Raw genomic sequence first — 22,780 nt, forward strand, 5'->3', positions numbered from 1 at the left:
AGAGACGGGGTTTCGCCATGTTGACCAGGATGGTCTTGATCTTTTGACCTCGTGATCCACCCGCCTCGGCCTCCCAAAGTGCTGGGACAGGAGTGAGTCACCACGCCCCGCCACCACAGAGGTTTCTTAGGATTTTTAATTTAGTCACTGCGGCTGCAGGAGCAATCCTGCGTGGCGCGCGCCTCTGCGCGTCGAACCCCACCCGCTTCCCCGCGGGCTTCGGTTCAAACGACCCGGTGGGTCGAGAGCGGAAGGGAGGGAGCTAAGGTAGGAGGCAGGGCTTGCCTCACTGGCCTCCCTCCCAACCCCAAGAGCCCAGCCCATGGTCCCCGCCGCCGGCCCGCTGCTCTGTGCCCTGCTGCTGAGTCTGGGTCCCCGGGCGGCAGGGGCCCAAGGCCTGACCCAGACTCCGACCACAATGCAGCAGGTGAGCGTACGCCTGGGGAGCCCCATGACCCGCCGCTACCGGAGCACCGCCCGGACCGGTCTTCCCCGAAAGACAAGGATAATCCTAGAGGACGAGAACGATGCCATGGCCAACGCCGACCGCCTGGCTGGCCCGGCGGCTGCCGAGCTCTTGGCCGCCACGCTATCCACAGGCTTTAGCCAGTTGTCCTCCAGCAGCGAGGAGGATGGGTCTTTGGAAGAGGGGGTTGTGATTAGTGCCGGAAAGGATTACCCCAGCAGAGCGCTTCCCACTACGACTCCCGGTACAGCGGGGAGTTCCAGCACGACATTCGTAGCCAATAGTCAGGAACCCGAAATCAGGCTGACCACGAGCCTGCCGCGCTCCACCTGGAGGTCTACTGGGGACCTGCCAGGCTCGGAGCCCACCCTGAGCCAGTGGTCCACAGCCGGGTCTACCCCGAGCCGGTGGCCGTCACGCTCGCCCACAGCCACATCCATGCCCCCTCCTGAGGATCTGCAGTTGGTACTCATGCCCTGGGGCCCGTGGCACTGCCACTGCAAGTCGGGCACCATGAGCCGGACCCGGTCTGGGAAGCTGCACGGCCTTTCCGGGCGCCTTCGAGTTGGGGCGCTGAGCGAACTCCGCACGGAGCACAAGCCTTGCACCTACCAGCAATGTCCCTGCAACCGACTTCGGGAAGAGTGCCCCCTGGACACAAGTCTCTGTACTGACACCAACTGTGCCTCTCAGAGCACTACCGGGACCACCGTTACCTCCCCTCCCACCATCCATCTCAGAAGCGGTCCCAGCCTACCACCAACCAGCCCCTGCCCAGCCCTGGCTTTTTGGAAACAGGTCAGGACTGGCCTGGAGGATATTTGGAATAGCCTCTCTTCAGTGTTCACAGAGATGCAACCAGTAAGTGTTTGGTGATGAGCCAGGATCTTGGCTGATGGATCTGAAAAGTCCTGATGTCTAAAACCCGGTTGCTAAGTCAGCTGGTGTTGCTTACATGAACTGTTACTGACTTACCTGGTTATTGATTCATAACATGCATTGGTTATTCATGTTATTGTTGGCCATTGATTCTACCTATTATTTATTGAGCAACTGCTGATTGGTCATTAGGTAAAATGTCTTACTGCTCATTAGGTGATTATTGACCAAATAGTTGAGTGGAAATACTGGCCAGGCACAGTAGCTCACGCCTGTAATCCCAGCACTTTGGGAGACCGAGGCAGGTGGATCACCTGAGGTCAGGAGTTCAAGACCAGCCTGGTCAACATAGTGAAACCCTGTCTCTACTAAAAATACAAAAAATTAGCCAGGCGTGGTGGAACTACAGGTGTGGTGGCACACACCTGTAGCTGGCACACACCTGTAGTTCCAACTATTTGGGAGGCTGAGGCAGGAGAATTGCTTGAATACAGGAGGCAGAGGTTGCAGTGAGCCGAGATCATACCATTGCTCTCCAGCCTTGGCAACAAGAGTGAAACTCCATCTCAGGGGGAAAAAAAAAGGAAGAAGAAAAGGAATTTATTTTAAGTTAGCCTCCCGAGTAGCTGAACCACAGGCGTGTGCCACCATGCCCAGCTAATTTTGTGTGTGTGTGTGTGTGTGTGTGTGTGTATATATATATATGTATAATTTTTGTCAAACCTGGTTTAAATCTCGTGGCTCTGACACTTACTAGCTTTGTAAACCTGTTTCTTCATCTGAAAAGCAGGGATAATAATACTTCATAGGGTGTGAAGATTGATTGAGGTAAAGTGCACATAGTATAAGACCTCAGATCTTGGCTGTTGTTACTGTTAAGCTGTATTAGTTAACTATTGACCCTCTTCACCACTACCATCCGGGAGAACTGTCCTCTGCTTTACCAAGAATTACCAAAGGTTCTGATTGACTTGATAAGGTAGTCTCAACTGATACGGATGATAGGACTTTGAGGAAGGAAAGGCGATAAAGCATATACTTGGTCATTTTGCTTTTTTCTCCTTGTGTGTCCAGTACCATTACTGATACAAAAATAAGTGGGGGGGGGTGGGCAGTAGGGTTGAGATGGGTTTGTGGGAGCGGGAGATGAAGCAAGGAAAAGAATATAGATGTGGTTGTAATTTCCCTTTTTCTCTATTTTTCCTTACCCAGATAGACAGAAACCAGAGGTAATGGCCACTTCATCCACAGAGGAGGTGTCAGCATCTCAACCTCTCTTGCCCTTTCAATCCTAGCACCCACTAGATATTTTGAGTACAGAAAACAAAATTGGAAAATACATTGTTTGGTCTTGTGGTTTTTTTTTTTTTTACAGAGGTACCTGAGGGAGGAGAGACATAAATCTCTTCATCCCTAAGACTGAACTGTGTAATTAGCAGCCTCTGGCTTGTTTCTACTCCCTCTCAGGATAAAATGTTGATATTGCTCATTTTCCTCATTTCCAACATTGTTTTAAAACAAGTACTTCTTTTACAGACTTGAAAAATCTCAAATAAACGCTAAGAAAAGGGCGTATGAAGAACAAGGAGCCGAGCCCTTGAAAGATGGCAGTGGTCTTGCTTTCATAACGCTTAGCCCTCTCTCCTCAAAAGGGCAATGTTGGTACAAAATTCCATCTCAGCCACTTTCAAGGAGGTATCTTCGTCAGCCATATCCATCCTTTAATCCAACACACACCTGCAATGATTACTGTGCGAATATTTTGCTTAAATTTTTTATTTGAAAAATGTATTTAAAAGTCCAACAACTTTTTAATATAAATTATGACTCTCAAACCCATTCCCATCACTTTACTAGTGACGGTAGTAGCATCCATATTAGAGAAGGTAGCTAAAGGCAAGAGAGCACCAAAGGAAGAAGACTGTGTCCAAAGAAGAGGTATTAGAATGAGGCTGAAGATCACGGTGACAAGAGATTCCAGGAGTCTCTGGCCTTTCTACCTATCCTGTTAACCCTCTAGATCTCTAGGGTAACACTCGGGCTACTGAGCTATTTTAGGGCAACAAGTGGGGTTACTTTCAGAGCAAGCAGCTTGACTAGAACTGAGAGTGAATTGGGAATGTATGACCAATCTTAGACCCTGAAAAATGGCAGAAAATACATGGAAATTTGAGGGGAAAAAAAAAATAGAACCTCAGTCACTGTTCTGTAGGTAGAAGCACACTGAATGGGGGCTGGAATTGGCAGAATGGATGCCAGTTCCTACATTCCTGAACCCACCACTATAAAACAGGATGTTTCCTGTCGCAAAGCTAACGAGACCCCAGCCTTCTCGTCTCAGAGCAGGAAGGAGCTCATCTGTCTTGTTCTGCCTTCCTAATTACCCTGGAAGGGCCAGAACGAAGAACACCTGAGAATACTGAAAGTGCCTAAAGACCCCTGCTCCTGCATTGTTTTCCCATCTAAAGCCAACTCTTCAGCTGGGGGGCAGTGGGACCTGGTCTTCAGACAAAACTCCCTGAGTCTAATGTGTGTCTGGATCTAGGACTAGGGCACAGAAATAGAGCTTAGAATTTGGGGAGGATAAGGAGTGTATCTACTGTTTCTGTCTCCCCTTTCCCCAGTCCTACCATACCCTGTTCATGTCTCTACACTGCAGGAACCACTTCTCCAGAGTGGGAGAACAGAGGAGCATGGTACCTGTCCATAACGACATGCGAGCACAAGCAAAGCACTGAATAGAGAATTGTTTGGAGATTATGTGCAGCTCTATTGAACCTAATTTATATGGGGTCCTGGTTCATCCATGGCTCTGGCTTAAGATGAGTAACATGAGGGTAGTGTGCCCAGCAGAAATCACTTAAGAGAAAAACATCTTGACTTTAGAGCTGTGCTTCTCAAATGGAGGTGATTTTGCCCCCTAGGAGAAATTTGGCAACGTATAGAGACATTTTTGGTTGTCATAACTAGGGTGGGCCAGGGCCATGTTAAAAGCCCTGTAATACTGTAATGCACAGAACAGGAAGCAGGTCTCCTTACAAAGAACTCTTCAGCCCAAAATGTCAAAGGCATCTCGGTTGTGAAACCTTGTTCTAGAGCCTCTCCCTGCTCCCGTGCTGTGAGATCTTCAGACTCCTAAACCCACAGATGGTTGTTTTCAACCTATTTATCTCACCATCCTCAATGATCAGAAGTTCACCTTGAGATTTAACTCCTAGTTCTGCAGCCTGTGGGTTTCTCTCCAGACCCCTCTTCCTCCTCTCACCCGGGCCAGCAGGGAGGTTGGCAGAGGGTAGGACAGATGCCCCAAGACTTAAATGGAATGTCATCAGGTGAAGAGCTCCCTCTTACCTTAACTCTTACTCTGTGGGAAATAAGGCTCCTAAGACGGATAGAGTTAAGGGCAGAGGCAACAGCAGGATGGGGATAATTAAGAGAACCTGAATTAAAGTTTTAATATTTTTAAAAAGGAAAGTTGCCGGGAGGTTAGTCAACAGAAACAGAGGATTAAAGGCCTAATTAGAGAACGAGACACTGGTATTAATAGAGAGATATTGAGGGGCTGTGAGCTTAAGGTTTGAAATCTAAAGATACAGAGTGGAAAAGGGAGTAGGCACCCCACCAGCCCTTGCTTGACATCTGCTTTAGTTCATTCCAGGAGGAAAGAGAAGGGCAGGGAGGTAGGGAGCTTCTCGGCAAAGCCAGCTTCAGCTTTGATAATCTCCCCCACCTACCCCATTTAAGGAATTCCAGGTTAAGAGTTTAAAAACAGGTAGCACCCAGACCATCATCCAGGAGACAGGAACCCATTCCAGGTTCCTAGAGAACTCCTATCTCAGATCTGAGGGTGTCCATGGCTGCAGCTGAGCTCCTCTGGCCAACCAGTAGTCACTTGGTCAGTCCTGCTGCCTTGACCCCATCTCCAGGAGGGGCTATAGCCAGAGGGAGTAGAGGGAGTCCAGCCCCCAAGCCTTGTGAGGCACTGTCAGGCAGATAGGGAAAAGAGGGGCCCTTAGATCACTGGTTAAAGGAGGGACCTGGTGGGGGCAGCATTTCTTCTGGGCTGGACACAGAATGGGGGTTTCAAGATGGCAGAACCTGAAATTAAAAAAAAAAAAGTTTTTCTTAAAGAAGGTTAGCCTTAAAGAAAACCAAGGCTTTAGAAAGAAGGCACCACCTAGTGCAGACACAGTGTTCTTTACACCTCTGTCTGTACAACACCCTCTCGGTCTTTCTACATCCTACTTTTTTTTCCTTTTCTGTTTTTTGAGACGGAGTCTTGCTCTGTCACCCAGGATGGAGGGCAGTGGAACGGTCTCGGCTCACTGTAACCTCCCCCTCCCAGGTTCAAGTGATTCTCGTGCCTCAGCTGCCAGAGTAACTGGGATTACACACATGTGCCATCATGCCCAACTAATTTTTGTGCAATTAGTAGAGACAGGGTTTCACCATGTTTTCCAGGCTGGTCTCAAACTCCTGACCTCAAGTCATCTGCTCACCTCGGCCTCCCAAAGTGCTGGGATTACAGGTGTGAGCCACTGCACCCAGCCTAGATCCTACATTCTTGAATCTTCCCTTCTAATTCCTCCCTACCTCCCATTCCTTTTTTATTTTTTATTTATTTTTTGAGGCAGAGTCTCATTCTGTCACACACACTAGAGTGCAGTGGCGTGATCTTAGCTCACTGTAACCTCTGCCTCACAGGTTCAAGCGATTCTCATGCCTCAGCCTTCCACATAGCTGGACTACAGGCGCACGCCACTGTGTCCAGCTAATTTTTGTAATTTTTGGTAGAGATAGGGTTTTGCCTCGTTGGCCAGGCTGGTCTTGAACTCCTGGCCTCAAGTGATCCACCCACCTCAGCCTCCCAAAGTGCTGAGATTACAGGCGTGAGCCACTGTGCCCAGCCACACCGCTCATTCTTGCATGAGAAGACCAGGGTTCTGAGTCAGGTATCAGGTTGTATTGTTATGGGGGTGAGGTGTTGGGTAGGTTCCTCTAATCACTCACCGTTCCATTATTGGAGCTATAAGCCCCTAGAATTGCTCCATGGCCTATCTCGGCTTCCCTTGGATCTCATCTGCTCCTGAACTGCACCTGTCTGTGAAAAAAAAGATGTGAGACACCTTCCTCAGTCTTCATATCCCACAGTAAGAATTCTATTTTGTGCCCTCCAGGGAAGAGATTGATGCCATCTCCTTGACAATAGCAGCTGCCTACTAATGGCCATTCCTCCTAGGGGAGTCTCAATGCCTCCTTTCACACTAGCTTCAAGAGGATGAGGTAAAATGGATTTTTACTAATAACATTCCCTCACAATGGATCCTCCCTTATATATATGAGTTCCAAGATCAGGGAAAAGACTGTATCTCTAGACCCATTTCCCTTATTTTGGGAACAGAAGTACATCTTAGATATTATTTAGGACAAAGCTACTCAGCTTTTTTCCTGTCCCAACACTCCTAACCATACATATATATACATACATATACATATACATATGATTTACTGTAGTACTGAGATAGCAGTTCCTTTTTTTTTTTTTTGAGAAGGAGTCTCACTGTGTCGCTCAGGCTGGAGTGCAATGGTGTGGTCTCGGCTCACTGCAACCCCAACCTCCCAGGTTCAAGCGATTCTCCTGCCTCAGCTTCCTGAGTAGCTGGGACTACAGGTACCTGCCATCATGCCCAGATAATTTTTGTATTTTTAGTAGAAACAGGGTTTCACCATGTTGGCCAGGCTAGTCTCGAACTCCTGACCTCGTGATCTGCCCACCTTGGCTTTCCAAAGTGCTGAGATTACAGGTGTGAGCCACCATGCCCAGGTGAGATAGCAGTTCTTTTTTTTTTTTTTTTTGAGACAGTCTCGCTCTGTCACCAGGCTGGAGTGCAGTGGGGTGATCTCAGCTCACTGCAACCTCTGCCTCCCAGGTTCAAGTGGTCCTCCTGCCTCAGCCTCCCAAGCAGCTGGGACTACAGGCGTGCATCACCATGCCCAGCTAATTTTCGTATTTTTAGTAGAGACAGGCCAGGCTGGCCAGGCTAGTCTCGATCTCGTCTCATGATCTGCCCGCCTCGGCCTCTCAAAGTGCTGGGATTACAGGCGTGAGACACCAAGCCTGACCAAGATAGCAGTTCTTAATTAGGAGAAGGGACGATTACAGTTTTTGGAAAAAGTCCTCCCACTATTAAGATATATATATTCCCAGGCCAGGTGCGGTGGCTCATGCCTGTAATCCCAGCACTTTGGGAGGCCAAGGCAGGTGAATCATGAGGTCAAGAGATCGAGACCATCATGGTCAACATGGTGAAACCCTGTCTCTACTAAAAATACAAAAAATTCGCTGGGCATGGTGGCGCGTGCCTATAATCCCAGCTACTCAGGAGGCTGAGGCAGGAGAACTCAGGAGGCGGAGATTGCGGTGAGCCGAGATCCGGCCATTGCACTCCAGCCTGGGTAACAAGAGCGAAACTCCTTCTCAAAAAAAAAAAAAAAAAAAAAAAAGATATCTATATTCCCTACCCCAGTGAAGAGCAATTTGCTAATTGTAAAGATGAGAGAACCTAAGCCCAGACACCTAAAATGCCAGGTCTCGAGTTTCCACAACTGGTGACCAGGACTAGAATCCCAGATTTTTACTTCCCCATTGAGTATTTCATATGTTCCTAGCTTGAACTTTCAAAAAGAGGGAACAGTTACAGACCTCACCCCCGTATCAACCTCTCCCCATTCCCTTGTTACCATGGCAAGCCCATCTCCGGCTCCCATCTCCCCAGAGCCAATGTGAGTCAGGTGGACAAAATTCATTGGTTCCCCAATCATGGTCCGGTCAATCCGTCTTCTCTTCTTCTTCTGCTTGGAGAAGATAAGGAGTCATGTCTGAAGGCCCCTCCTCCGGTCAGCATGGAGGAAGGGAAAAGACTCTTGAAAACCATTAACAAGCTACGGGCCTGGTGGGACGAGGGGATGTGGCATTGTAACAGGGAGATCAGAGGGCATGAAGGGTAAAGCTGGAACAACGTAAGCACACAGAAGCCATAAACCAGGGTGGTGAGGGCAGTGACCCGCAGAGTTAATACTGGAGGAAGAAAGGACATGTCAAAGTCACCTCTGACTGATGATGAAACAATGGGGGAAAGTGGCAGGTATGCAGCTCTACCCACAAACCCCGCCCAGCTCGGAATGGACAGAACAGGAGATAACAGCTAGGACTATTCACTTATTCCATCACCCAGTCCCCTTTGTTCCACATATACAGCTGCCTGACCACAGAAGCGCCTGACACAGAGGAAGGCAAGAAGTGTGCTTTTTAGATGGCAGAGCCTAGATGGTGTGGCTGCCTCACTACACGGTAATTGACTGCTCTTTGGGTTAGGGTAGGGCTGGGGAGACTCACCGGCTGGGGTTTCTCTACCACACAGCAGCCCAGTTTGTGCCAAAATTCACTCATGTTCCCCGATGGTTCCAGCTTCACTCCTCGGTCTGAGGCCCCAGAGGGCTCTTGCTCTGGTGTTTGGACAGCCCACTCCTCACTCTCCCCAGGTATAACAACACTCTGGGTTCACTCAGCTGGATGGGTCCAGAGAAAGTGGCCTGGAAGCCTTAACTGAGCAGTGAAGGTTAGTGTCTGAGACCCAGAGAGATGAAGAGGACCAGGGAGAGAGGTGGGCAGGCAGGCACAAGGTTATGTCTTCCTCAGACTTGGAACCCTGAATGAGAAGAAAGTACAAAGAAAGATCCCTGAGAAATCTCTCCCTCCCCCAATCCTTGAGAAACCTCCTTATGAGCCTGTTTCTTCCCAGTGCTCCCTGAGAGACCCTAGGCCTATACACCAACACTCATGTCCCCAAACAGTAAGAACCTCAGTTTGACTCTAAGAAAAAGGAACAGAACCAAAAGGACACCAAGGGGTTAAGGAGGGAGAGGAAGGGGGCTAGAAGCACTTAGAGTTAAGAGGGTGGGCAAGAACCAAAGGACACTGGCAGAAATTAGCAAAGTTAGGGGTGCTACAAGCTCCAGCTCCCTTCTCTCGGGGTTTAGGGCAGAAGGGGAGGAGCACGTAAGTGACTCTGAAGAGGAAATAGTGGTTTTTTGTTCTCACAAACAAGGTCTCCACCCTACCCCTCTCTTTTTTCTTACCTTGCCCTGAACACCTATATTTTCAGAGAATAGGAGAGGCCTGGACCACTGAGGTCCTAGGAGACTAACTGTGGCAGGCTGGACCTCAGGAAAGATTTTCAACAATGAGGAATTTCTTCCCTCTCTGTTTGCTGCCCTGTTCTGATTTCCCTCCAGTCAAATCCAACCCCTCCCAGAAGCTAGTCAGCAGTTCCTTTATTACTTGACCTTGAGATCCTTCCTGAAGGCTGTGTACACTCTGTTTATCTGTGTCCTGTATCACTGCACTCCTGCATGTACAACTCTGTTTGCACAGACATGGCATGGCCATATCTCCATCTGTGTCCTCTGGAGATCGTCTGCGTACAGGTTGCAGGTACGTGTGCCAGGTATCTTCTGTCTCATGAGGAATATTTTCCCCACCCTCCACATGTCCTATCTGCCACTCCGCTCTGCCTCACACCCTGTAGGATCCAGGCTCCCTTTCAGCTGGGACCTGTTCTCTCCAACCTCCTCACCAATTCCATCCTCAAGCTCCATCAGCCAACCAGACACAGGGAACTTCCTCCCTTCCCACTACCACCAGCCAGGGTAGGGCACATCTGGGTTTCTTGTTGACTCACTGCATTTCCCCAGTCCTATAGTATAGACAACCTCAAAGATTCCACAAAGGGCAGTTTCAAAAATATGACACTTTAACATGAACAGGAATCTCCCTTTCTTGCAGGCTGGGAACCTTGATGCTCTGGCACCCTAGACTGATTTAAAAACAAGAGATAGTGGGGTGCAGCAGCATGCGCCTGTCATCCCAGCTACTGGGGAGGCTGAGGCAGGAGGATCGCCTGAGCCCAGGAGTTGGAGGCTACAGTGAGCCATGTTTGCGCCACAGCAGTCCAGCCTGGGAGACAGGGAAAGATCCTGTCTCAAATACAAAACAAAAAAACCCACACACACAAAAAGGAAAGGTGTTTTTTGTTCCGTTTTTTTTAAACAGGCTTGAGACGAGATCACACAAACACTCAAATGCAGCTTCACGGGGAGGGAAGAATCCAGGAGGCTGGGCTTTCTCTTACTTCCCTTCCCACCACTGGAAGGGAGGAGCAATCAGAAGGAGCGGAAGCTAAAACACAGCTGTCCAGAGAGGGGAGCTGTGGTCAGTGGGACGCCAGTCAGTCCTGGGGTTTGTCCTGACGGTGGTGGTGGCAGGTGGAAAATGAAGAATTAGAGGAAATTCCCAACACCAGCAGACAGGCGGTGCTGAGACTGGACCTCCCTCAACACCCCCACCCTGCTCAAAGCCGAGGGACAGAGGTGGATAGTGCTGGGAGGGAAGAGGAGAAGGAGAGAGGGAAAGGAGCAGTGGAGAGAACAAGGCCATTTCTGTTTCTTTTCCAGGGACCTGACCAGAGCTGGGTGGAGGGAAAGCGTGCGTGGGGGACTTGGCATGAAGTGACCAATGATGAGGAGAAGTGACCAGGAAATTCCATTCCCTAGGACGTTAGGGTGTCTGAAACTTGCGGGTGGGGTCAGAGTGTGAAGAAGACAGGTCAGGGGGAATGGGAACAAAGCCAGAAAAGGAAGTAAAGCCATTGGCTTCCACTCTTTACAGCAGCCAGACAAGGGTGGGTTGAGGGAAAATAAAGTCCTGAGCTGGCCAGCCCAGGCGGAAGAGACACCTGAATCCAACCCCACAGTGAATGGGAAGAGCTGAGAAAACAGGAGGGATGAGGGTCGATAAGACCCTCAGCCTAACACCCCGTCCTGAGAAGCAAGTGGCGCTCAGACCCTCTCCAATGCGAAGAGTGAAACATGGAACCGGGAAAGACCCCCCCCCCGCCCCCACCAAAGTCACACTAGGACTTGAGGGGCTCGAAGCTGCTGGGAGGTGAGCAGATGGGATGGGAAAAAGGTGCCAGGGAGGAAGGATGTACAGAGCTAGTTCTCTGGTCCCGTTCTGGCCCCAAACCGGTTCTCCCGGTCTCACCGCCTCTGGCCCTAAGGCCTCCAACCCGCGGCCTGACAAGCCCTCACATGAAGCAGCTGGAGAGAAAGAAAGAATCGAGGGAATGGAATGGGAAGTTCTGGCTAGAAGCCCGGGGCGGCAGCTGGTCCCTGTGTGGGACCCCTAGACATGGAGGGCTGCTGAGGGGCTCTGGAGAAGCGGAGTGGGCCCCATATTTCAGCCAAGTGACATGCCCAACACCAACCCCACCGTCCCCAGGAAAGGTCTTCTGGGGGCTTAAGAGGAAACAGACCTAGGCCCTAAGCCTCCGCTCCCCAAACATATTCAATCACACAGATTCCGTATCTGTCGTCCCCCACAACCCAACTCTACCCAGTTCTCTGCTCTTCCCAACCCTGAACCGGATTGGGACCTCTCTGGAAATCTTTCTGACCCTCTCCTTCCCACCTCCCCCAACATTCCAGTTTCTTCTTTCCCTTCTACTCTTCAGCGGCCTCAGCCTGCGCACCCCGGGATAGTGAATGAGGACGGCCAACCCCGGCGCGCACCCCTTTCCCACCGCCCCAGCATCTCTGCAGCCCCGGACACCCGCCTCCCCCATCCCCCGCATCCGGTGCGTCCCCGCCTGGCCCTGCCGGCGCGGCGGGCGGGCCGGGAGGAACCAACTGCACGGCCTCACCTGCTCTTCTCCGGCATCCAGACGTCCAGCTACAGCTGGTGGGGGTGAGGGGCTCTCCTCCTTGCCCGCCAGTGTGGGCTTCCCGGGCCGGCTCCGCGGCGCAGCGGGGGAGCAGAGGGCGAGCCGGCAGAGGTGGGGCCGGCTGAGGGCGGAAGCGGCGGCGACGCGATTACGAAACCCGTCCGGCTCTGAGCCGAGCGCACTGCTCCCCTCTGGACTGCGGAGGCACTGCACTGTGCGCGGCGTGGGAGGGGGCTCTGCAGACCCCGAAGGCCGCCGCCCCTGCGGAGAATGGACACCTCGATGAGGGCCTGGCACCCAAGCTGGGGCCCCCGGAATCGCACGTTCCCTTTTAGCGCCAGGCATTTCGGGGCAAAACGAAGGGAGCCCCCCAAACCTCCAGACCTAACCAAGTTCAGAGATAAGCAGAAGCACGCCCACCCCGGCACCCCCCCCATCTCTTGAGCTCTACCCCAAATCGAATAGGACTAGGTTTATTTACCCATTGTGAGGGTAGAGAGGAGAGTCAAGAGGAGCAGAGATTGGGAGAAGGGGTGGAAAAATTTTCTGATTCTTAAATACCTTGTAACCTAAAGTCCTTAAACTGTGGAAGAAAGGAACACTCCTTTCCCTTGTGGTTTTCTAGAGTTAAGATTTCAAATCCATAAATTAGAGGCCCTAAAATTAGAGGGCAATTAGCTGCTCATTCATTCCACCCCCAGTCAGCACGGGGGTGCTGGAAGACATCGGGAATAATAGTGCGGACCAATGAGCCTACGGAGATGCTTTAATTCTCTCTCCTTCCCTCAACCGTTCTGGAACCTATCGTTTAAATTAGCCGAGTCAGGCAGGAGGGGGCGGGGAATCCTTCCGCCCTTCTTAGGAGGGGCTGCATTGCAGGGGGAGAGTGAGCAGACAGACTCAGTCACTGAAGAGGGAAAGGGAGTGAGAAGACAAAGCCGTCCAAGCCCCAACAGCTTAGTATTTCTCCAGCCCGGCGCAGACCCCCGAGCCCCCGAGGCACTCCCTCCATCTTTGGAACACACCAGTAATTGATAACAGGTAAACCAAACTGAGGGGGGGAGGCAGGGGGCTTCAAAGATAGGAGCGCGGCTGCTTATGGTTAGACTGGAGACCCTACTACATAAGGTGGGGGACAGCTGAAGAGAGAAGGGGGCGCTGTGAACAATGGATAGTTAATAATTCACAGCATCCATGCCTTGTTATCTTGTATAGACCATTAATTTCTAACCATCTACATGTAGTTATTTCTCAGTACCTACCTCCTTATTTCAAGTGTCCTTTTCTATAACTTATTGTCCTGTGTATTTAACATTTTCAGTCTACTTAACTTCCTTTTCAAGCCATAATTTGTTCTACCAGCTATTTAATAAATCTTTAGTCCTACTGTATCTCTCTGGCCTCTACTTCCCTATACTTGCAATTTTTTTCTATCGTGTTCTATGAGTTTGGGAGGGAGTTATATGGCATAATGTTGAGCGAAATTCTGACCTTTCTTTGGACAGTCTCTTTCTCTTCACCTCAAACCTTGGCTCCAAAGAAAGAGGCAGCCTGGGGTAGGAGAGGTGGGAGCCTCTGTGTTGGAGAACTGCCCGATTCCACAGTGAAATCTGTATAGCTCACAGGAGCTAGGTGTGGGGACAGATTCTGGAAAAGAATGATTATGTGCAGCTCAGTGGAATAGGTGGGGGAAAGCTAACAGGAAAAATCCAAGCTCTGAGTGAGGCACACATTATGAGATGCCAGAGAGCTTCTGCTCCCCTCTGCCACCACCACCACCACCACCTTGTCCTTCCCCCTTCCCCATGGTGGCAGCATGACACAGCAAGGCCCTGTTGAGTAGGCCTTGGATACCCACATAGGGTCTGGACAAAGGATATTTGGGCGTGTCTGTGTGGCTCCAAGAGACTGTATCTTTCTAATCTATATATTTGCTAATCATGTATCTCTAAGAATAGAGTGATTTAGAAATTGCCTTTGCCTGAAATACCTGGATGATTTTCAATGAAGGATAGTGGGAAACATTTATTGAGCGTATGTTGGGTAGAAGGCACTGTCAAACCCTTTACCCGATAGGTGTAAAGACAGTTGAAGTAGGGGTGGAGAACATTTGTGGAGGGGAAGGGGAAGCTAGCCAAAAAGGGACCTTTTCCAAAATTTGGAGCATTTGATAATTAACTCCATACTATATTAAATCAAAAATTTCATTACTATTTACATTAGTGAATAGATTTTAGCTTCAGTTTTCTGTGTGGTCTTACTTTATATGCTTGACTTGATTTTAATGCCACGTAGGCCTGCATGCATGTCCTTCATGAATGTATTTGGTACTCTGTGTACATGTCTCTGGGTCAATGACATAGAGGTTTCAGGCCTTTTAATATTTCATAAAATTTCCTTTAGCTTTTTAAATTGCAAGATAGCTCTACCAAACGCTTAGGGACTATTTGAGCAGCTTTTTATACATACTCTGGTTATAAGAAAAGGAGTTAGCTTGTCAAAGAGCTTTTTTTTTCTCAGATTCCAGCTCGCTCTCTACTGCCTTTTGCTTTTCCTCATTCAGATCACAATGACAGGAAAATAATCACCTAACCCACGGAATAGCTATTCTTCAGTAACTAAGAATTAAGTTTTGAGAATGCTGGTATAGGGTTATATAAAGCTGTTGGCAGCTGTCCATGTGCAGCACAAAAAGGGATCCAATTGGGAATTATGAGACCTGGATTCTATACAAACTGGCTGGAAGTTTTCCCAAGTCATTAATTTCTAAGATGTCTTCTAGTATTAAAATTCTACAGTTTTTCCCCCCATGATTCTATTTTTAAAGAGCCTATAACGTGCCCTGCCTTATACTAAGCTCATTCTGGAGAAGACTTGTCAGGGAGGTAGCTGGGGAAATAACTGGTAACAGTAAGAATTCCTGTAGGTAACAGTACTGACTCCTAGGGTATGCTTCTTAGGCTCTCTATAGTCCCAGATTTAAGGAGGGGGTGGTTGGTTAAAGGATACAATCACATTTTGTAGCTCTCTTTCTGTGCACGTCTCTGCAAAGTACTATGGAGATGATCAGAGTTGAGTATCATAGGATGATGACCTCACCTTTCCAACATGCTCCCCCACCCTGCTCCAATCCCTGCATCACCCTCCTTCTAAGCAGCCTCTCTGCTGAGTAATGCTCAGTTCCCAGGGTTTATTTTGGAACTTAAAGTAAGAAGAAAAAGAACAACTCAGAATTCACTTTTAACATTAAGAACATCCTAGCCTACCCACTCTGCATTCCTCGAGCCCCCACACTCTCACACTTCACTGTGTTCTGCATTAATGCTTTCTTTTTTTCTGCCTCAGTACAGTCATTTCACATTAAATTGGAGCATTTTGGTACCTATTTATGGGTCTCAGGCCTGGTGAGACCCAACAGAGTATGTTGGAGAAAGGCATTTTGAAACTTGAGGTTCTGTTTTTGGGGTTTTTTTTTGTTTTTTGAGATGGAGCCTGGTTCTGTCGCCCAGGCTGGAGTGCAGTGGTGTGGTCTCAGCTCACTACAACCTCCGCCTCCTGGGTTCAAGCAATTCTCCTGCCTCAGCCTCCTGAGTAGCTGGGACTGCAAGCACCTGCCACCACTCCGGGCTAACTTTTTGTATTTTTAGTAAAGATGGGGTTTTACCGTGTTAGCTAGGATGGTCTCGATTTCCTGAACTTGTGATCCACCCGCCTTAGCCTCCTAAAGTGCTGGGATTATAGGCGTGAGCCACCGCACTTGGCTTGGGGTTCTGTTTTTGGAGGTGGTAGAATGTTCTTTCTGCTCTTTTGGGAACATTTCAACTAATGCTTCTTGACCCTTGGCTAGTAAGCAGCAGGCTGGAGGCTGCAGGCAGCTATAAAAGACATATAATATCCGGCAGGGTGTGGGTTGGAGTAGAGAAAGTGACAGATCCATTAACGCATGGAAGAGTATCTGATTCCATCTAGGGACCTTCTTCCAATCTGAACTTTACTTCCTTACCTGGAATTTCCAATCCATTTGCATATCATCAGAATACTTAAGCACTGAGATCAGAGAAAAGAGACCCTGTTACAGCATAGGAACATTCATTTAGCACCTGGCTTTTGTTCTGAAGAAGTAGGCTAGAGAGAAATAGATTATTATTATATATATATTTTTTTGAGACAGAGTCTCACTCTTGTTGCCCAGGCTGGAGTGCAATGGCACAATCTTGGCTCACTGCAACCTTCGCCTCCCGGGTTCAAGTGATTCTTGTGCCTCAGCCTCCTGAGCTGTTGGGATTACAGGCAGATGCCAGCACGCCCAGCTAATTTTTGGTATTTTTAGTAGAGACAGCATTTCACTATGTTGACCAGGCTGATCTCGAACTCCTGACCTCAGGCAATCCACTCACCTTAGCCTCCCAAAGTGCTGGGATTACAGGCATAAGCGACCTTGCCTGACCAAGAGAAATAGATTATTAAGGCTTACCTGTGGGCTAATGTATGGGAATGGCAAAGTATTCATAGTGAGATAAAGTTAATCAGCAGCCTTGAATGTCTTTGTGTACAAAGCCCAACACCTGTGTACAGAGAAAGTAGATTGATTTTTTACCTTTGTGGAAACTTCTAGTCTGTTGAAGGCAAAAAGGCCATCCCTGTACATAAAATACATTAACAGTGATCTGTAATCACAAACTGATGGAGGTAGGTAAAACTCCTCCTACCTCCATGTTGAGGGAGATGGAGGAAATACAGTAGATGAAGCTGAGTAAGTTTAAGGAAGTTACCCTGGAAAAGGTGAGTTTATAGTAGGGTTTAGAAGGCAAGAAGGAAAATAGAAAGCAGAAAAGTCATGGAAGGCCTTTTCACACATACCATGACCTATTAAACCAAAGTCAGGAGAAAGTCAAATATTTGTAAGTATAATAGGAGTTTGGGGCTGGGCGTGGTAGCTAACGCCTGTAATCCCAGCACTTTGGGAGGCCGAGGCAGGCAGATCACCTGAGGTTGGGAGTTTGAGACCAGCCTGACCAATATGGAGAAACCTCCATCTCTACTAAAAATACAAAATTAGCCGGGCGTGGTGGTGCATGCCTGTAATCCCAGCTACTTGGGAGGCTAAGGCAGGAGAATTGCTTGAACCCAGGAGGTGGAGGTTGTGGTGAGCCAAGACTGCACCATTGCACTCCAGCCTGGGCAACAAGAGCGAAACTCCGTTTCAAAAAAAAAAAAGGAGTTTGGGCTAGGGGAACAGGGATCCTCTATAGAATTGAATAGAGTTTGTTTGTTTTTTTTTAAAGACAGGGTCTCACTCTGTTGCCCAGGGTGGAATGCAGTGGCACAATCTCAGCCCACTGGAACCTCTGCTTCCTAGGCTCAAGTGATTCTCCCACTTAGCCTCCTAAGTAGCTAGGGCTGTAGGCACACCCTACCATGCTATGCCCAGCTAATTTTTTGTAGAGACGGAGTTTCGCTATGTTGCCCAGGCAGGTCTGGAACTCCTGGTCTGAAGCCACCTTCCTGCCTAAGCTTCCCAAAGTGCTGGGAATACAGGCGTGAGCCACTGAGCCCTTGAATAGAGTCCTGAAATGTGGAAAGTTTTTTTGTTTTTTTTTTTTTTAAGACAGAGTCTCGCTCTGTTGCCCAGGCTGGAAGGCTGGCTGCAATCTCCCCCAGCTGGAATCCAGCAGTTCTCATGCCTCAGCATCCCTAGTAGCTGGCACTATAGGCATGAGCCACCACGCCTGGCTAATATTTTGTATTTTTAGTGCAGACAGAGGAGTTCCCCATGTTGGATAGGCTGGTCTCGAACTCCTGGCCTCATGATCCACCCACTCGGCCTCCCAAAGTGCTGGGATCACAGGCATGAGCCACTACACCTGGCCGAAAAGTGGAAAGTATTTTAAGGTGGAGAATGGAGAGTTAAGCAAGACAGGAATGAGCGTAACTATAACAGAGGCTATACACTGCTAAGAAGAATGGGCTAGATTTTGGAAGGACTTGAAAATCAGACCCAGTATGGATTTGATGCAATAGACAGTAAATGAGTCATTCCAAGGTGGGAAGAAATTTAGGAAATAGTAGAAACTCATAATAAAGGAAGGGTTTCTGAAACTTGTCTAGGGGAACTTGGATTATCTCCAGAGGCAATTGGGGATGTTGAGTTTCTTTTTTTTTTTTTTTTTTTTTCCTCCCCAAATTCCTTTTTCACTGGTAGACTTAGAGAACGTACAATTTTCTTTAATAGAAAAAAAGAAATTGTGCCGGGCGCAGTGGCTCAAGCCTGTAATCCCAGCACTTTGGGAGGCTGAGGCTGGTGGATCACGAGGTCAAGAGATGAAGACCATCCTGGTCAACATGGTGAAACCCCGTCTCTACTAAAAATACAAAAAATTAGCTGGGCATGGTGGCGCGTGCCTGTAATCCCAGCTACTCAGGAGGTTGAGGCAGGAGAATTGCCTGGACCCAGGAGGCAGAGGTTGCGGTGAGCCGAGATCCGGCCATTGCACTCCAGCCTGGGTAACAAGAGGGAAACTCCATCTCAAAAAAAAAAAAAGAAACAAAGAAATTCCTTTTTATCGGTATGTGGAGTATCTGAGCAAGGAAAGGCCATAGGCCACAAATAAGTTGCTGGAGCATGAAGACTGACAAGTGGTTTCTTTCTAGGAAGCTATGAGGGACCCTGTGAGCAGCCAATATAGCTCCTTTCTTTTCTGGAGGATGCCCATCCCAGAACTGGATCTGTCGGAGCTGGAAGGCCTGGGTCTGTCAGATACATCCACGTACAAGATCAAGGACAGCAGCGTTGACAAAATGATCGGGCAAGCAACGGGAGCAAAGCAGGAGAAAAACCCTGAAGGTGATGCCCTCCTTGAGTACAGCACCTTCAACTTCTGGAGAGCTCCCATTGCCAGCATCCACTCCTTCGAATTGGACTTGCTCTAAGGCCAAGACTTCTCTCTCCCACCACCTTGCCCTCACTGTCTTTCCTCTCAAGCCCCTTCCTTTCCACTCCTTTCCCATTTTAATCTTGTTCTCTATTGTGTTGGTGGTGCTGATGAATCTGCCAGAGTTGTATGTATGTATTTATTTATCTACTCCATTTCTCTCAAAAGCCCTCAAGTCATAAAGTAAATGGTTCAAGCAATGGGGTACTGGGTCACAGGGATTCCTTTTCCCCCCAAAATATTAACTCCAGAAACTAGGCCTGATCATGGATACCTGAGAGTAGTATAGTATTGCAAAATGAAGACTGATTTTTTACTCCACTTTAATCAGCTTGAGATTGCTTAAACCTTCCTGATTTCCTGCTCCAGGCCAGTAAACACAAATATTTCTTCAAGGAGTGATGAAAACCTCGGAAGTTTTAATTTGAGATTATCTGCTATGAAACAAGTCTCTTGCTTTTTTGATCCTGCTTTCTTATAATATTTCTTCTCAGAGAAATCAAGGGGGTAGTCAGAAGTATAAAACAAGAGGAAATAATACATTATGAAAATAGGGAAAATAATTGAATCATTTTAGAAGTAGCTAATTTCTTTTCTCAAGAGTGTCCCTTCTTCAGGCCTACTCACTTTACAGCTTTGCTCCTGTGGGTTGAAAACTCTAACTAAAGAAATATATCAAATCTTAATATGCATTTTGCTATTATGATAGTTTTTAAGGTTTCAATTCAATCTTCCAAACTGCCTAAGTCCTTAGTATTTTAGCCTTACCTCCTGCATTTGCAATATGTAATACTGATCAGTGGGCAAAAAGTTCTTCAGCTGCACTGAGACACTGAAATGAACAATTACATTCTGAGTCTACATCTCGTCCTCAATCCTTCCAAAATTATTGTTGCCAATTTGTGCTGCCATTTACTCATTTATTTAATAAAGACATTCAATCCCAGGACTGGAGTCTAGTTTTTTCTCTCTTCACAAGGGAAGCTGTAGAAATATGAGAAATTAGCCTTGCTTTCACATTCAGCTTATACATTTTATTTATTTGTTTTGAGACAGGGTCCTGCTGTGTCACCCAGGCTGGAATGCAGTGGTGTGATCATGGCTCACTGCAACCTCCACCCCCCCAGGGTAAGGGATCCTCCCACCTCAGCCTCCCAGGTAGCTGGGATTACAGCTGCCCGCCACCATGCCTGGTTAATTTTTGTCTTTCTCATAGACACAGGGTTTTGCCATGTTAGCCAGGCTGGTCTGGAACTCCTGACCTCAGAGGATCTGCCCGCCTTGGCCTCCCAAAGTGCTAGGATTATAGGCATGAGCCACCACACCTGGCCTCATTTTATCTTTCTATAATATTCAACTTAGAGGAGGAATAATTTGAATAGCATTTAGACATTAAATGGTGAACTTCGAATTGAACAGATAAATAATGAAAGGGCAAAATCAACTTAAAATAAGAAAAGTAGTTAGGGAGACAGCTACAACCACTCTTCTGCCTGACCACTGACTACCAACATATTTCAGGTAATAATTCTCCTAGGTGCCTAAGAAGATAAACTAATTCACGTTATCTGCTTAACTGTTAGGTTTTGTGTGTCTACTCTATGAAAGGCACTGAGCCAAACTGAATGTAAACGGGAATCAGACCAGACTCCAACTCTCAAAAGAGAAACTGTAAATACCAATATGGATAGGATAGCATCGGGCAGAGTACCGTAAATAAGGATGCCATTACTAGAGAAGTCCCCAAGAGGGAGAGAAAAAGATAAATCCGGCCGGGTGCGGTGGCTCTCACCTGTAATCCCAGCACTTTGGGAGGCCAAGAGGGAGGATCACAAGGTCAAGAAATAGAAACCACCCCGGCCAACAGAGTGAAACCCCGTCTCTAATAAAAATACAAAAATTAGCTGGGTGTGGTGGCACGTGCCTGTAGTCCCAGCTACTTGGGAGGCTGAGGTAGGAGAATTGCTTGAACCCAGGAGGTAGAGGTTGCAATGAGCCGAGATCATGCCATGTACTCCAGCCTGGCGACAGAGCAAGACTTCATCTCAAAAAAAGAAAAGACAAATCCTCCGCTCAAGACCATGAAAAGCCCGCATCTAAAGATGGTCCCAGTCTAACGAAGAATGGGGCCAGGAAGGATAAGTAGTGCGTCCTTTTCTATTCACTGAGTTTTGAAGGGCTCCTTCAGAGTCCTTCAGTCATGGCAGTTGGTGGGTGGAAACAGGTATCAACTGTTTGGTTAATAAAATGACTAAATGGATTTGCAAACTCCTGCTCCATCCTCTTGCAGCCCTCCAAAAAGAAACGACTCACGGAGGGCGCGGTGGCTCACGCCGGTAATCCCAGCACTTTGGGAGGCCGAGACGGGCAGATGACTCGAGATCAGCCTGGCCAACATGGTGAAACCCCGTCTCTACCAAAAATGCAAAAAATAGTCCCGTGTGGTGGTGGCGGACGCCTGTAATCCCAGCTGCTGGGGAGGCTGAGGCTGGACACGGGAGGTGGAGGTTGCCGTGAGCCGAGATTGAGCCACTGCACTCCAGCCTGGGCGACGAAACGAGACTCCGTCTCAAAAGTAAAAATAAAAGAAATGACCCAGTTATTTGTTTCACTGTTCGCACTGACAGCTTGGCTCTGGGGTCTTTACATTCGGGCTGTAACTGGAAAAATGTGTCCATCAGGCACAGAACCGAATTCATGAGCAAAGCCAGGAACGTCCCAAACAGCTGCACCCAAGGTTAGGATAAGGAAGCCTGGCCGCCCCGGACCCCCGGAGAAGCAGCCTAGAGGTAAGACGCAAACTGCAGGACCGATCCACAATCTGAGTCTCCCTCTGCGGTTCGTCAGCTTCTGGGCGCCAACACCAGCGCCGGCTACGTCCCCTGCTGGAACTATTCAGACGCGCAAGACACGTAACCAGCAGTCCTCCGCCCCTTAAATAGTCCTGCCGAGGATGCCTCCGGGACCCTCTTTTCCACCACAGACGTCCCTCGGCAGACAGGCGATGAGCCTCGGGGGTGCATCATCTTTCTATCCGAATGGGAGTACGGGTTTTCTGATCATTTTCCCTTCACAGATTCCTCCGCCAGAAATCTTACTCGCGGCGTCTTCACTTCCGGGTCCGCCATTTTGTTGCCTCCGTTTCTCCACGAGGGGGGGTTAAAGGCCCCCAAAACATGAATACATGAAAAGAGCAAAAAGTAACCGTCCTTGACAGGGATCCTTAACTAAAGAAGGATACGGGACTAAACTGGCGGGCTCCGTGGAAGTGCGGCCGGCAGCGTCCCGGACAAGGAGGTGAGGGGGAAGAAGAGATGCGTGGACTCCGGGGGGTGTCAGGGCTGGAAAGGAAAGCGCTGTGAGAAGTCGCACTGCTTCCCAGTCAATCTCCGACTTCTGGGTGCGGACCGAGCGGCGCCCCGTCACCGAAGCGGGGACCGCTGGGGGATGGGGACGGAGAGGAAAGGGATGTTGTCGGGAGGAAGGGGAGGGGACTGGAAGGAGGTGAAGAAGGGGGTGGGTGTAAGACCTGGGGCTGGGGAGCTGGACCTAGGGAAGCCCTGGCCGCGGAGGTGACCACTAGGGGGCGGCGCGGAGCCGGGGCTGAGGCCTGTCCCCGAGACTGAGACTGGCTCCCTGCCCCAAATTGGTTTCCGTCTTTCAGACAGACATGGGTGTGAGGAATTGGAGGGTTTATGATAGAGGGGGAAACGGCGACTGTC

The 22,780-nt window shown here is 48.7% G+C and overlaps 4 protein-coding genes across 11 annotated transcripts in view; 3 read left to right on the forward strand and 1 right to left on the reverse strand.

Moving 5' to 3' along the window:
* The first annotated feature begins 221 nt into the window (after nucleotides 1-221).
* Nucleotides 222-2,948, forward strand: C18H1orf56 (chromosome 18 C1orf56 homolog). 2 transcript variants are annotated; one of them, XM_035279368.3, is made up of 2 exons: nucleotides 222-1,327; nucleotides 2,882-2,948. In XM_035279368.3, the coding sequence occupies exons 1-2, from the start codon at nucleotides 323-325 to the stop codon at nucleotides 2,885-2,887; spliced, it is 1,011 nt and encodes a 336-aa protein (XP_035135259.3). In that variant the 5' UTR covers nucleotides 222-322; the 3' UTR covers nucleotides 2,888-2,948. The 2 variants fall into 2 exon arrangements, with proteins under 2 accessions (XP_035135259.3, XP_035135256.3); XM_035279365.3 differs by lacking the exon at nucleotides 2,882-2,948 and adding an exon at nucleotides 2,558-2,674.
* A 157-nt stretch (nucleotides 2,949-3,105) lies between these two features.
* Nucleotides 3,106-22,526, reverse strand: CDC42SE1 (CDC42 small effector 1). 3 transcript variants are annotated; one of them, XM_002759897.6, is made up of 5 exons: nucleotides 12,106-12,233; nucleotides 8,742-9,054; nucleotides 8,087-8,197; nucleotides 6,356-6,446; nucleotides 3,106-5,443 (listed from the first exon to the last, which is right to left on the reverse strand). In XM_002759897.6, exons 2-4 carry the CDS (start codon nucleotides 8,793-8,795, stop codon nucleotides 6,372-6,374), a joined length of 240 nt encoding a protein of 79 aa, XP_002759943.1. In that variant the 5' UTR covers nucleotides 8,796-9,054; nucleotides 12,106-12,233; the 3' UTR covers nucleotides 3,106-5,443; nucleotides 6,356-6,371. The 3 variants fall into 3 exon arrangements, with proteins under 3 accessions (XP_002759943.1, XP_035135267.1, XP_054103508.1); XM_035279376.3 differs by lacking the exon at nucleotides 8,742-9,054 and having other exon boundaries at nucleotides 12,106-22,526; XM_054247533.2 differs by lacking the exons at nucleotides 3,106-5,443; nucleotides 6,356-6,446; nucleotides 8,087-8,197 and having other exon boundaries at nucleotides 12,106-22,526.
* MLLT11 (MLLT11 transcription factor 7 cofactor) lies at nucleotides 13,029-20,004 on the forward strand. The gene is made up of 2 exons (XM_054247534.2): nucleotides 13,029-13,167; nucleotides 18,778-20,004. Exon 2 carries the CDS (start codon nucleotides 18,784-18,786, stop codon nucleotides 19,054-19,056), a length of 273 nt encoding a protein of 90 aa, XP_054103509.1. The 5' UTR covers nucleotides 13,029-13,167; nucleotides 18,778-18,783; the 3' UTR covers nucleotides 19,057-20,004.
* GABPB2 (GA binding protein transcription factor subunit beta 2) overlaps nucleotides 13,029-22,780 on the forward strand; it is a 47,280-nt gene continuing 37,528 nt past the window's right edge. For all 5 annotated transcript variants that reach the window (XM_017966255.4, XM_078355601.1, XM_078355602.1 and 2 more), the window contains exons 1-2: nucleotides 13,029-13,167; nucleotides 18,778-22,355. The gene's annotated coding sequence lies outside the window, so the exon portion shown is untranslated. The remainder of the gene's footprint in view (nucleotides 13,168-18,777; nucleotides 22,356-22,780) is intronic.

This window comes from Callithrix jacchus, chromosome 18, assembly GCF_049354715.1.
Source record: "Callithrix jacchus isolate 240 chromosome 18, calJac240_pri, whole genome shotgun sequence".
Classification (NCBI taxonomy): domain Eukaryota; kingdom Metazoa; phylum Chordata; class Mammalia; order Primates; family Cebidae; genus Callithrix; species Callithrix jacchus.